General features: G+C 31.7%; 1 protein-coding gene across 1 annotated transcript; it reads left to right on the top strand.

Moving 5' to 3' along the window:
• Positions 1-1,066: 1,066 nt before the first annotated feature.
• LOC132714006 (molybdenum cofactor sulfurase-like) lies at positions 1,067-15,482 on the top strand (the record flags this gene model as incomplete). Its single annotated transcript, XM_060696743.1, is given in 7 exon segments — positions 1,067-1,222; positions 1,627-1,714; positions 4,259-4,386; positions 5,002-5,130; positions 6,699-6,808; positions 12,558-12,662; positions 13,512-15,482. Coding segments are annotated over 7 exon segments (756 nt in total). The 3' UTR covers positions 13,596-15,482.
• Positions 15,483-15,600: the final 118 nt, after the last annotated feature.

Raw genomic sequence — 15,600 nt, 5'->3', positions numbered from 1 at the left:
CAAACTTTATACAATGAAGATACTGAAGTAAATCCTAAACTTAAAGTTTATATAACCCCACTATATATCTTTCATGAACTTTTCCATTTGCCATCTTTAGGTAAAATTTCAAAGTATGCAACAATGTTTCATCAGTTTTCTTACAAATAAAATTTACTTCAGTTTCATTTATGAGCGGTAAATTATTTTGATATATTTTGTGTTAAGAACAAGCTAATGATAACATTCAAGATACTTTGGTCAAAACCTTATCTTGATAGTTAGGAAAAACTTTAAGTGTATTCAAAATTTTCCAAGTAAGTATCTTTGTGGAATTATCCATCTTTCAGTCCGGACAAATGCTTTTGCAATCTTTAAGTAAAATTTCAAAGTAAGCACTGACTGAATAGCCAACAGTGCAGACTATGATCAGAAAACACAGATGTGCTGGCTGATCATGGTCTTCCCTGTTAACATGGGTGTGGATTCAGTTGCCTGTAGCAGGCTAAGAATTGATTAATACTTAAGTTATTCTGAACAAATTTATTATTGTTGTTTGATGCATTAATGTCCCATCAGACCTTTAACAAGTTAGTAACATACTAAGAGCTGCTTTGTACTTTAAAGCACATATCTTGTATTTGGTTGTAGGCCACACAAGCATTGACAATTTAGGTCTTTTTATCTTTTACAAGTTATTCTAATGGTGGAAGACCTTCCTGTTTTCTTTTGCCGGTTATGTCAGTTAACATAGTTACAAGCATGTACCCTCAGTAGACCCACCAGTTTTCCCCCAGCATTCTCGAAGGTTGTTTCAAATACAAAAACTTCATGTTCATTAGGAAGACTGATCATTAATGGGCAAGCAGTTTTTAAGTTGACCACTTGCTCATTGAGGGCCCTCACAAATAATTATGTATGAAGAATTATGATATTAAGCCTAGTTTATCTATAGAATATACAATTGAAGATCTGTAATATGGCACTCTCAAATAAATATGTATAAAGAATTATGATATTAAGCTAAGTTAAACATGAAGATCTGTAATATATCATTAACTCTATAATTTTCTTAACAAGGTTACAGAGTGGCCACTGTGTGACCGAGGTTTACTATATGACAGAGAATGGATGGTGGTTACAGAGAGTGGGATTGCCATGAGCCAGAAGAGGGAGGGTAGACTGTGTCACCTTAAATCATCCATTGATCTCAACAATAACAGACTGCTTCTAGATTTTCCTGGTATTTAAAACATTTTATAGACTGGTTTTGACCTAGTGATTGAATAAGATTTTTGTTGTTGTCAATGTTGTTTTTTTTCCTTAAGTAGTTGTCACATAATGTTTTATATTTATTTGTTTTGTTTTCTAATTAATATGATTGGCAAATTTTTAATTATTTTGGTTCGGTTTTAGTCATAACAAAATTTTTAAAGTAAAATAATAGCTTTCCAGATGGAAGAAGACCTCAGGTGCCCCTTCTTGCATTATTTCAGGCAAGAGCATGTCCCTGACTAGAACCAATTATCATCTGTGAGCCAGCTGAATTGCTTTCCTATTCAAGTACACTTCAAGCTTTTCTCACAATTGCTAAAATTACAAATGTATTTATAAGTTTTGATAAAGAATGAAAAAACTTTATTACAGAAATGGAAACAATGAGTGTTAGTTTAGATACAATGTCACAACATGAAACTGAGGCCAGTCTATGTAGCTCTAAAGTGTGTGGAGACAGGTACAGTAAAAACTTTATATACAAAAATCGGGAGAGGGGGGAAGGGGGGGGGGGTGTCCCTCAGAAGCATTGAAAACAACAAAATTACGTGAAAATTGCAGACTCAATTTGATTGAGTCTGTTCATGAGCATGAGGGATAATGGAAAAGTGCAATATTTGATACGTCCCCTAGCACCACCTAAAACAGTGTTCACAGTTCAACAAGATAAATTGTGAAATATTTAAAGCTTGCCTAAATTTCGCTTAATTATTTCGCCCCTTGTTACTGAGGGGTTGCCTTTTAGGGTTGAGGCATCAGAATTGCCGCCACCGTTTATCCCTGCATGATCGTAAGAGGCAATTAAATGGGTTTGAATAACTGAAGTTTGTTTATGTATAGGCATCTCTTAGCTTCAGCAGGTGAAATGGTTTTTATCTTTTGTGTTGCTTTAAAGTGTCTAAAGCTGTATATCTGTTGCAAAAATTATTGTTTGAATTTTAAAAAAGAATACTTCTAAAATGCTCATATGAAATTAACATGGTAGATAATTGCCTAAAAAGCGAATGATGCATGCACAAAATCATTGCTAAATGGATATAACCCTATTTTAAACAGCAAATAATTTTTTTTTTTTCAGAACATTTTATTCTGTTTACGTACAATAATCATGTGTGTTAAATAACAGAGACATTCTATGTTACAACTTTTTTGGGAATCGGTATAATTTTACTGTTGATAAATTTTATAAATATATTTCATATGATATAGATACCCTTTAAGTTTGTAAAAGCAGAAGTTAGCTAAAATCTTTCCAGTTATTGCGCCATGTAACCTAGCTATATTGTGTTGGTGGGCCGTATTACATCAAACAAACAAACGAAACAAATTTCTTTTCAAATTTGTTGTATTCTGACAAATTATATTTTTTTTTAAGGAGATGAAATGAAATGAATCTTAATCTACTGCCATAATTTTGGCATCATCTGTCCATCCATCAGTCCAATTATATTGATAACTATATAGCACATATACAATGTATATTATTTTGTGATATTTTAACCATTTAAGAATATTTTGATAAAAGTTTAAACAAATGAGGGTAATTATTGTTGATAATTCTACAGATATATAACATGAGAAATTTCTGTTTGATGACAATAAAAATTCAACAGTTATGGCCCTTTGTACTCATCTAATATTTTTCTCTAAAATTCTAAATTCCTTTATAAAACTTAGTTGTTGGTTGTTCAAAAACTACTTGGCAAGAAGTTTCAATTTTAATTTATCCAGCAATAAGATAATAGACCAGGTTACATTTTGTGACATTTTTTACCCTGTTGGAACCAAAACTGATAAGCCTTTACCACCAGTATAGAGCTAGACCAGCCTGCACATTTGGTGGCTAACTAAGAAATGCAAAGACTCCAGATATTCAAACCCATTCAGTTGCCTTTTATGATCACTCAGGGATAAACCATGCAATTCTTATGCCTCAACCATTAAAGGCAACCCATCAGCCACAAGGAGCACCAGTCCATATAAGAAATTTAGCAATTTAAGGGGTTATATAACTCAGGTTTACAATTTGTCAGTATTATGTCCCTTTTGATGTTTCCTGTCTGTTTGTCCCTAATGTCATTTATATCACAGATGGTTGTAGAGAAAATTACTTGTACCTCAATCCAGGGATCATGAGTGCGAGCCCCACTTGGGTCATGACCACACTACTTATTTTTATATGACACTAGTTTTGGTTACTTCCATGAAATAGACTCGAAAGTAATTAATCAAAGTCTCAAGAACTTGTTTTCGCAATGGAACTTGAATAGATATGTTTAAACTAACTAGAAATCATGTAGAATCAGAAGTTGATCTCTTGCTGGAAAATTCATTAATTCTGGTAAGTTACCCAGAAAAGTCGTATAGGCAGACCCAAAAATCAAGACATGACAAAAAATGTGTTGAAATTGGTATTTAATAAAAAAAAATTAACAGACAAAAAAATCTTCAATCTCAGTCTTACATTCATATATGTGTCAAGTTGAACATGTTTATTTTAATGCAAGAAAGGTAACTCCTTATATTTTCTACATTCTATACAGAGAATGATTGTCTTTCCTTTATTGTGAAAAAAAAAATATAACTCAAAATTTTTATTTAGAAAAATTGTTTGTATGTTTTATATGTTTTAAAAAAACAACTGGTTCTTGATATCAGTTAAAGGTTTCTTAACAAGTCTAAAATTGATGAATATGTCAATGCTTTCTCTTGAAAGTTTTAGGTTTTAGGTACATTTGAGATTATAATATGAAATTATTTTTATGCAGGCTTTTGAGTTGTGTTTTATCTTCTGTTACAGGTTAAGTTAAATATTGAAGTCCCTGAAACTTGTAGACAATTTCAAATTCAGTGCCGCTAATTGTACAAATTAGTGTGCTCATGTTTAAAATATGATTCTTGTATTAATGAAAAATGATTAATTTTTCCACTTTGTTTAGAAAAAGTAGATAACTCCATGTTTACAAAATAATAGTACAAATTTTTTGTATATGTTATTTCACAGGGTACAAAGTTACGATTGTGGTAACGAGGTTGGAGACTGGTTGAGTGAAGCATTATGTAGACCTGGATGTCGTCTGATACGTCAAGCTACGGGAGATAATAGAGTGACCAAATTGAAAAATGATGATGGTTTGTAGTAATGATTGTCAAATTCTGGACTGATTTAAATTTTGGCGAAACCATAAAGAACTGAATTATGAAAAAAAGACTTAATATCTTTGACAGCAGGTCATGATATTTTTTTGTTAGATTTTTAATTCAAGTTCTTAAATTATTTTTTTTTAATGTCCCCAATTTTGGAACTATTTTGCAGTGCACAATTATACTGATTGTCATAATTATTGGCAGAATCAGTAATATATTGGCAGAATCATTATTACTAATGATTTCATCCATCAAACAAGCGTTACAGAGCTAAGAATTTACAAATATTTGCTCTATTTTTAATCATTCAAAATGGATTTAACCCATTCTTTGCCAATTTTGTGTAACAGACCTACACTGCTTTGGACACTGTTACTTTAAAAGGGCTTCAATATCCATAATGCTGTATTAATAGTTGGGTAAGATGTGAGTATGTCAGGCTGGCCTGTCTCAGTACTGGTGGAAAGAGCAAGTTTGTTATCTTATGTCATTGTCATTCCAAAAAATCTGCTGAATATATTTTTTGTTAACAAAACAGTCATTATAATTAAACTATTCAAATGCTGGCAACTATTTTAATAGACTTTTGTTTTCTTGCAGCAGAAGATAAGAGTAGACTGTCTCTAGCTAACGAGTCACAATACCTCCTCATCTGTAGAGACAGTGTGACCGCCTTACAACAGAAAATACTCAAACGTAGAGAAGAGGGGGATACTCAGGACTGTTTTGGTAAATATTCTTATGACAAAATTTCAGTAGAGTCCGGGTGTCATTGCAGGTTTTTAATCAGGTTTTTCAAATTAAAATTTGTTATTAGAATGGTGAATGTCAGCAATCAGGCAGGCTGAATACAATTTCTTCCTTGGGCATTACTGATCCCCATTCTTTTCTAAATGGATTTCAACTAAATTTTTGTTGTACTGTTGTCAATAAGTGTCTTTGTGCATTTTGTCCAAGTTTTTGTTTTATTCATTTGTGGCAAATTCACGTGTAATGTACAGGAAAACTAAGAATCATTATTTGGTTTTTTGACAATTCCTGTTTCATGTTGTAACATTAAGACCATCATCGTATACCCAAGTTTGATACATGTAACACAACATGTAATCAAATGAGCCGTGTCACGACAAAACCAACATAATGGGTTTGCGACCAGCATGGATCCAGACCAGCCTGCGCATCCGCTTACAAACTCTATAGCAAGTAGAGAAACTGATAGCTTTCAATCTGGACAAAACCATTTATCATTTCTAGGAAATATTAAAAAAAAAGTTCTGCTGAATAGACAGACAACAGTGCAGAGACCATGATCCCAGTTATCTTGGTCTACACTAGCTCTTGTGCAAAATCTGTTGTTGCCAGCAGGCTTATGGTTAAACAAAATCATTCCTTAAAAAAATTGTTCAATGTTGCCAGTATTAGTATGTTCACAAAGTTATAAACATTTTCATGAGAAACATCTAGAGATTAAGATAGTTGTAACGCATTTTTTTGAAAGTTTACTTCATACACTATATTTAAAACAAGTAAATTTAAAGAAAGACTGCTATAATATGTGCGGAAAAGAAGGGTTCAGCACAAAGCTGTTGTAAATTAATGATTTCAGAGAACAAGTTAGGGTAGTTTTGCTTCCCCTTTTGCCACTGTAATAAGGTATAGTTCTCAAATAACTCTCTCTGTTACCACAAAATACATTAGTAGACAGAAATGTCATTAAGGGTCCATTATCAAAATAGTTTTGTTTCTTACTTAATGTTACGGTTATGTAAATGTTTCTTAGCATTTGTAAGAAAAAAGGCTTTTTTATGTCAATTGTAAATCTGGGAAAATGGATAAGGGTAATAGAGGTTGCCAAGTACTGATTGAAACAAATTTCTGTTAATATGATTTGTATCTGGTGTGCATGATTTTTTTGTGAATTTTCATTAGTTTCAAGAAAGCAAAACGAGTTTAGACATTTTTAATTGCGTTGGTTTGTTGAAATCTTTTAATATCATAAAATATTATAAGTAACGAAAAAAATGTAATATAATAGTAAGTTTATTGTTATTATGGGTGGTCATAAAGGCATACAGGAATTGATTTATTATAAAATATTTGCTTCCTTTTTACTTGCTTGAATTTTAATTTATTCATTGAAAAAAGTAGTAAATTATGCTTTTATTTTTAAATCTTTGATGTTCAGAATTACACGTTTTCCTATAGGTATGTTATTTTTTTAGAAGCTATTATAAGCTGATATTTTTATATGATAATATTAGTTTGATATATTTAACAAAGATGGATTTCTGTTCTAGATATAGACAATCTTGTTGACCGTTTCCGTGGTAACCTGGTGGTAAGTGGTTGTGATCCTTTTGAAGAGGAGTCATGGACGAGCATAAAGATTGGAAAACTTCATTTTAAGGTAGGTTCTTTATCTGTCTTTTCACATATTACAACATGTGATTATTGAAATCAGAGTGAAAAAATGTAGAGAATCAGTAACAATTTGACATCAGTTTACTAAAAGAAAATCTAGCAGCCTCCTTAGCACAGTATCCAATGTACTATTTGGCCCATCTCTTGACAAAGAAATATTAAAACTCGGAAAAGAAATGAAAAAAGCAAAAAAGGCAGCAAAGAAAGGAGGATATGAAATTGATCAGGAATATTTCAGTAGAAAACTACAAGAAATTCAGTCAACATCAAATGAAAAGAAGCTTTCCAGACCAGCAAATTATCCAGTTAAAAGTGTCAGCCCAATAAACTCAAACTTTAAACAATATCATCAAAGGCCTACTGAAACAAAGAGTCAAACAGTGAATTACAATCAAACTTCTGTAAAATCTCTACACGAGGAAACCCATGTCAAATCTATCATCAGCGTGAGTGAAGATGATAGCTACGAAATTAACAGTAATACAACAAGACTGTCACATTCAAGTATCAGCACCTGTCCTAAATCTGTAATATCTGTTTCTTCAAATACAGAAAAATGTGATTTCTCAGTACAGTGTGGCCTTCAAGAGGACTTAAACATGAACTACAACGAAAGCCAAGACAATCTCAAATCTGAAAATGAAAAATTTCAGTCAATTATCAACAACTTAAAGGACAGACTCTCAGAAAATAAAACATTTAATAGTGGCCAAAATGCTAAGATCTTAATACTTGAAGAAGAAATGGCTAAACTAAAAATTACAAATCAGTCCTTAAAACAAGAAAATAAAGCATTGCGTGAAAAGGCCTCTGCAAAGCATATACAACAAGATTGTATACACACACTCCAGACAGATGTGTCATCAATAAAAGAGCAATTCGAGGAACTTGCAAGCTCACTTGACCATGTGAAAAACAGAATAGAGAATGTGTCATCAAAAACAGACATTAACTCACTCCAGCATGAAATGCAACATCTAAGGAAAGAACTTGTAAATGATGGTGGTATTCAAAATAAAATATCAACAACAGTCCAGAAAGCGAATCAGAACACAAAAGACTTTGTCACATCATCAAAAAATACAAAGTCATTATCACCATCAAAGCCATGCCAAAAAACAGCTGACACAGAAAAAAATTCTTCTTCACCTGAAAGAAGCACAAATCCAACAACAAAGAAATATGAGGTACTCATCCTGGGAGATTCCGTAACCAAGGGACTAATACGAAAGAAAATGAACTCACAACAAGTAAATGTAAGCATAAAATCAACCAGTGAAGCAACCATTCAGGACATAACTCACAATAAAACACAGACAAAAGAAGCTGATATAATCGTCCTACACACAGGCATAAAAAACATCTCAAATGCGAACTCTCCTCAGTCCATATGTGAAGATTTTACTGATCTAGTTACTTCCATACAATCAGCAAACCAAAATGTGAAAATAGCTGTATCATCCATTCTGCCAAAAAGGAGAGATTTATTATCAAGAAAAAATATTGATGAAGCAAATAATCTACTAGAAAAGCTTTGCAAGAACAAAGGATTCCTCTTCCTAGATAATACAAGCGCATTCATGAAATATGATAAGGTAAATCAGAATCTCTACTATGATGAAGTACAACTGAATAAAGAAGGTTCAGCTATATTGGGAAGGCAAATTAATGCAGGCATTAGAAAAATCCTTGGGATTAATACCAACAATTCCGGAAAACCAGAAAACAATTTCTCTAGAGAAAGTGTAAATTTTCGGAATGCCAACATCTGGCATGGAAATGCTCGGCGACATCAACATCCCCATCAAAGATTCCGAATGTATCAGGGACCATGGAAACCCTGGCCAAAGACAACATGGATGAGACCACACCAGTTTTATTAAATGAAAACCGTGATGAACCTGTACTGAACATTACAAATCAAAATGAAAGGATAACAAAACATATTAAACCTATTTCTGAAAATCTAAATTCTATGGATTATGATGAAAGAACAGATTTGCCTCTTCAAACTTTGAGTGAAGTAACATTCGACAAAAAAGGAATTAACTTTTTTCATTTAAACATTCACTACCTGTATCCTAAAATAGATGAAATCAAAAATTTAGTTGACAAATATCCAGACATTGACATACTAGGCCTACAAGAAACTTTCCTAAGTGATGTTTTTGCTGACTCAGAGATATCTTTAAACAATTATCAACTCTTTAGACGTGACAGAAAATCAAATGGTGGTGGACTTGTTTTGTTTGTTAAAAATTCATTGCCATGTGAACTAAGATCTGATTTACAATCTGAAAATACTGAATCAATATGGCTCGAAATGAAACTTGAAAAGCAAAAACCGTTTTTGATAGGCTACATTTATAGGCCACCTTCGTCATTAACTTCATGGAATGATTACATTGAAGAAATTCTTGAAAAATATTTGTTGAAAACAAAGAAATAATTCTTTTTGGAGATTTTAACTTTAATTTTGGAACTACAGGTTCAAATAACTCAGCATGGAATAATATTATTAATACATTTAATGTGTCACAACTTATAACACAGCCTACAAGAGTTACATCAACTTCATCAACTATTATTGATCATGTCTATAGTAATCAATCACAAAATATATCATACATTGCTGTCCCTATACTTTCTATTAGTGACCACTTTCCAATAATTTTCACAAAACGAACTATCAAAAATGTTAATAAAGGTCCAATTCATTTTACAATCAAATACAGGTACTTAAAGAACTTCAACGCTGATAAATTTCTAGATGATCTGTCAAAACAACCATGGTCCCTTATTGATATGTTTAATGATCCAGATGACGCTTTAGACACTTTTAATAAATTATTTTTGGAAACTCTCAATATACATGCTCCATACAAACAAAAATGAGTTAAGCATAAAAACCAAGCTGATTGGTTCAATGAGGATATAGCTAATGCAATACATAACAGGGACTATGCAAAAAAGAAAAATAATGTTGATAACTTCAAATATTGGAAATTAAAAGTGAAAAAACTTATTCATACAGCAAAAAAAGATTTCTTTCATTATGAAATAAACTCAAATAAGAAAAATCCTAAAAAACTTTGAAAAAACTTGAAAAACCTATCAGGCAAAACAAATGTTCAACAAAATTCTTACATAAATGATGAGAATGGTTTACCAATAACTGATCCAAAATTAACAGCAGAAACCTTTAATACTTTCTTTGCAAGTGTATTTGAAAAAGCTGAAAATGTATCAGAAGGATTATCATATGAATTGAAAACTGCTCTACAAGAATCGGTTAAATCCAAAATTTCAAATCAGTCAAATAAATATGAAATACCCTTTGTTGACTTAAGCTATGTAAATCAGAAACTCAATAGTCTAGACGCCACAAAAGCAACAGGCCTAGATGGTATTGGTGCAAAATTCCTAAAAACAGCAGCTGATGTCATAAGTAAACCTCTATGTAGTATTATAAATCTAAGCATAAAAAGTGGAAAATTTCCAACTCAGCTAAAACAGTCAAAGGTAACACCAATTTACAAAAAAGGACCAAAGGGAGACAAAAATAATTACAGACCAATTTCAGTACTTCCCCTTATCTCTAAAATAATTGAAAAACATGTATCAGACCACTTAAAGCTCTATTTTAGAAACAAAACCATTTTACTTTACACTGCTCAATCAGGTTTCAGGGCACATCATTCATGTGAGACAGCTCTTACAAATATAATTGATAATTGGATCAGTGCTCTGAATGATGGCAAACTTGTCGGAACTGTTTTTCTAGACTTATCAAAAGCCTTTGATTTAGTAAACCACCAAATTCTTCTAGAAATACTACCTTTCTATAATTTCTCTTCACATACTATAGATTGGATAAGATCTTATCTATCAGACAGGTCACAAAAAGTCAATGTGTCTGGTGTTTTATCTGAACCAGCTGAAGTTGTCTCAGGAGTGCCTCAGGGCTCAGTCCTTGGGCCCCTACTATTTTTGATATACATAAATGACATCCATCTTCATGTTAAACAGTCAACTACCGATATGTTTGCAGACGACACTTCCCTTACTTCTACTGGAAGTACTTTAACGGAAATGAATTATAATCTTCAAACTGATCTTGATAGTGTTAGCACATGGTGTAGGCAAAATGCAATGATATTAAATGCACAAAAAACTAAGGCCATAAATTTCTCTTTAAAAAATACTAAATAAAAAAATACTGCTTCATCTACTCTGCACCTTCAAAACAAAGAGATAGAATTTACAGACACTGAAAAACTGCTAGGGGTCCAGGTTGACAAAAATCTTAAATGGAAAACACAAATTCAAAATATTATTAAAAAATGCAATTCACAGCTCTATTTGCTTCTTAGAATCAAACAGTACCTTGATCTCCACTCCAGAAAACTCTTTTTTAATGCTTATATTTTGCCACATATTGACTACTGTTGCACTATTTGGGGAAACTGCAGTAGTGAATTACTTTCGCAAATTGTGAACTTTCAAAAAAGAGCTGCAAGAATTATTTTAGACAAAAGTTTTGATACCCCATCATATATTCTATTTAAAGAATTAAATTGGATGTCCTTTGATCAAAGAATTATGTACAAAAAGACAATCCTCATGTATAAATCTATAAATGAACCATCCTTTCCTATTTATATGAAAAATAAATTCCAAACAATAAATGACAAACATGACTTTAACTTAAGATCTATACAAAATGAAAAACTAACTGTACCCAAACCAAAAACAGAATTTTTTAGAAAATCATTTAATTACTCTGGTCCTGTGGTATGGAACAGCATACCAATCCATATTCGAAATTCTTATACCCTGAGGAAATTTCAATCCTCCTATATCCAGTGGCAATTTTGTAACTAATTGTTTGTACATATTGTTTCAAAAACATATACTTTCCATGCTGAAGTTATGAAAATGTCACTTCTCTATGTAAGAAGAAAAAATTGTTTACTTATTTATTGTATTGGTATGATGTTTAATGTACATATTTATGTTGTCTAAATGTTGATTGTATTTTATGTTGTGTTGTATATACTGAGGCCCGCATGGAAGATCGGGAAACTGAATGTGTTAGCCTCATAAAATAAAGTCGTTACTTACTTACTTACTTACTAGTTTACCGAAAATAAGTTCAGTTTTCTAGTGATAAGCTGGAATAATCAGTCTTATCAAGACTAATGACCAGCCAGTGTTGTGAAAATGACAAGACAAAAAAAGTTATGAAGTTGACAAATTACTATACAGAGTTGTTCCCCTTATCTGATTGGTTTTAAATTTACAACACAGTAGAGGTCATTTAAGCATCTTTCCAGCTTTACTGGTGAAGAAAGGCCTAAGATGCCCCTCCAGGCATTAATTCAGACACAAATGGGCACCTGAGTAGAATCACTGATGTTTAGCAAGCTAGCTGGATAGCTTCCTCTCATGAAAAGATCTGATGTCCCTGGCAGGATTTGAACCCATATCATATGGGGCAAGTGGTTTGAAGTCAATGACAAATGAAAAGACGGCAAAGAACACTCTCTCTTATCAGATCCAGTTGAATCAGTGAATAATATCTGTCTGATATATCAACTTTCTAGCTCTTATCCAACTATAAAATCTGTTTTAAATAAAGCACATAAAGTTTAATGAATTCCAAAAAAATATCTAATAGAACTAGTTAATAATTCTATAAATTTTAAACAGCAATTTTGATATTATGAATTTAGAGTCAGGGTACATGTACAAGATGCCAGATGGTATGTTTAGATCAGCAGACGGGCGAGAAAAGTAAAGAACCATTGAAAACACTCGCTGTTTGGAGAGGAACAAAGGTTAATAACTTTACTTTACTTTTAACCCTTATGGTACGGGTACCTGCTGAATTTGTATGACTGATTTGCTATGCTTTGACTATGGAACTTTAAATATCAAAAATTGAGCCTGGATGGATTACAGGGTGGTCTTTAAGTGCGATTCTGTCTTGGGATATTTGTTCCGTTATCAGCTTTTTATAATAATTACTTTGACAATATTATTGCACAAAAATATATTATGTCTGATTTTTATTCCTAACGAGGACATAAATTATCTCCAGGACGCCTCAGGATTTTTCGACAGTCCCTGACATCCGGGACATTATGGCATGTATGTCTTTAAAGAGGTGGCAAAGGCTAGTAAGATAAGAGTCTCGTAATAAAGCAATTGGTTTTTAGGCCATCATCTTTTTGTTTTACAATCCATTTTATATTGTTTTATATCAAGATATTTAATTGTCCTTGAATGTAATATTTTAGCTTTCCTGTATTTAATGTCATTTCAAGGGCAGAGAACTAAAGAATAAATTGGGGAAAAAAACAACATGTTTTTCACTTTTTATCACAAGACAAACTTTATTGAATTTACTTCAAGCTAAAATAACAATGTTGGTGGTTTAAATCAAGACACTTTATTTTATCATTTAGGATCTACATCCACATTTGAGTGGATCTGCTAATCAGTCTGGCCCTATATGTCATGGTATAGGTTTAGATTCTAATAGCCATTGACATAATTACAGGGTTTAATGTTGAAAGAATATTTTTCTTTTCATTTTCTGTGTTGAAGAATTGTGACCTTTCCCTTCAATAAATCTCAGATGAGCAACCCAGGGCCATCATGACCCTCTTGTTTTTTATTTTCAGGTACCATTTGGTATACATCTACGAGGGTGCTTCAGTGCTACTCAACCAATGATCCGAGTTGGAGACCCAATTTTCATTTCTTGACGAAAATCTACCTTTAGACCGAGAATTATTTTTGTCAGGATGCCAAACAATTTTTTTTCATAATCAGACTAAATAACTTTTTTAGTCAGACTGAATAATTATTTAGTCAGAAATTAAGAGGGTTAAATATTTAATTGTTATGCTCATTTACAAAAATAGTATTATTTAAATTGTTTTCTGTATTTTACTGTTTTATGAACATTTCTTTAAAGGGGTATTTTTTGTTCTATTATGTCTAAAAGCTATGTTTGTATGTTTAGCTTGCATCAGCAATTATTTATTTATTTATTAAGGATTACAAACTCTAATGAATTTGTATATCTGGCAGCTTCTAATTTGGGGTTAATGTCACATTCATCTGACAGTTTTTTGTATTACCTACTTTAACCGGTAGAAGATTTTTGTAAAATGAGAGAGTGACCAGTGTTCTTCACTATGATGTCATTATTAAAAAAAAAAAAAAATAAATAAAATAGTACAAATTTAGTGGTATTACAATGTTCATAAGGCTCTGAAATCCTTGGATGTGAAAATGTATGTTTTTGACCTTGAATGTTTTACAGTGTTAACTTATTGTATGCCTTGTTTGTTATATTGATATATTTTAGAGTGTTAACTTATTGTATGCCTTGTTTGTTAAATTGATATACTTTAGAATTTTGTTAAGCAATGAATTAAATTTTTAATGAAGCTAAACTGTGATCTGTATGTTGAAGGCAGGGATGATACATTAAGTGTTAAACTTGTTAAAGGAGCTCAACAGTGGCTTTTTGACATGACAAGACTGGAAATATGTTTTTTGAAATTTTTATACCATTTCAATATTGAGATAGGTCTATAACAATATTTTGTGTACAAAATTTCTGATCGGTGGCTGACTCTTGTTTTTTCAGAGTTATTTTTATGTTGCAAAATCACATAAAAATGAAAAAGTGCTGAAGCACTTTATTTAAAATACAGCTTAGAATCATACTAAATAACAATTTTCAATTCATTTCTGAATATATTTCTTTTATATCTTGTTCACATTTTTCCTGGTTTATCAGTGCATCATTTCTAAATTTTTGTATTTTATGCTTTTGGACCTCAGTTGTGTTCCTCTAAAGCTTAGCTGTAAAATATCAGTTCGAATATTTTTTTTTTCCAAGTCACTGAAATACAATGTAGTGTTTTCTTTTACAATTGATCATGAAAAGTAAATGAAACATAAAGACAAAGTGTTGAACAATATGAGTATGTCCAAAAGTATCCCTGTGATGTTTAATTATACATAGTCTAGATATTTAGGATTTTTAGTATTTTACATTTATCTAAACAGAATTATACATGTAGTTTTGATATATCAATTGTTGAAATAAAAATATATACTCAGAATAATGGTTTAACTTATTCTTATATAAGTCTTGCGCAGCATATCGTGATCATTTTTCTTTGGGATAAAATTGTTCCCCGGGACATCTCCAGGACAGACATCTAATTTCCCGGATGTCTGGGACATTGTGGCATGTACATTCAGTAAATTATAAGCAACCTACTTTCCTGAATTTCTAACAATCTACTTGCCAAACCAAAGATTATAGGTAAAATATTTTTGTTCTTCTAACAAATTGATTGTCTTGAGCTTCAAAAAACGAATAGTCTCTCTGACACATTTTTAAGCTGCATGCCTCCATATGAACTAAAATATTTCAACAAAGTCACACTTGAGAAAAGAGAGGTAAAAATATTCAAGTCATAATTTACATGTTACATGCGTTTAATGACTGATTTTGCACTAGTTATCACCTACTATTTATTATAAACGCAGTACGGGCTATTTTTATATATTTTGACCTATTTTTGAAAGTTTTCGTAGGTTTTTAGTGCTGTTTTTTAGGAGTTGTCTGAATAAGTCCAGACAGATGGGCAGACTATTAAGAAGTGATCCCTATATCTTGGCGCTACACTGTAGCAGGTCACACAAAAATTGACAAATAGTCCTCACTCAACAGAATTTTTTTTTTTG

Source organism: Ruditapes philippinarum, unplaced genomic scaffold (genome assembly GCF_026571515.1).
Source record: "Ruditapes philippinarum isolate M1 unplaced genomic scaffold, ASM2657151v2 ctg3458_1_1_1_1, whole genome shotgun sequence".
Taxonomy (NCBI): Eukaryota; Metazoa; Mollusca; class Bivalvia; order Venerida; family Veneridae; genus Ruditapes; species Ruditapes philippinarum.
Note: the sequence above shows the minus strand (reverse complement) of the source record. Positions and strands in the feature narration are given on the sequence as shown.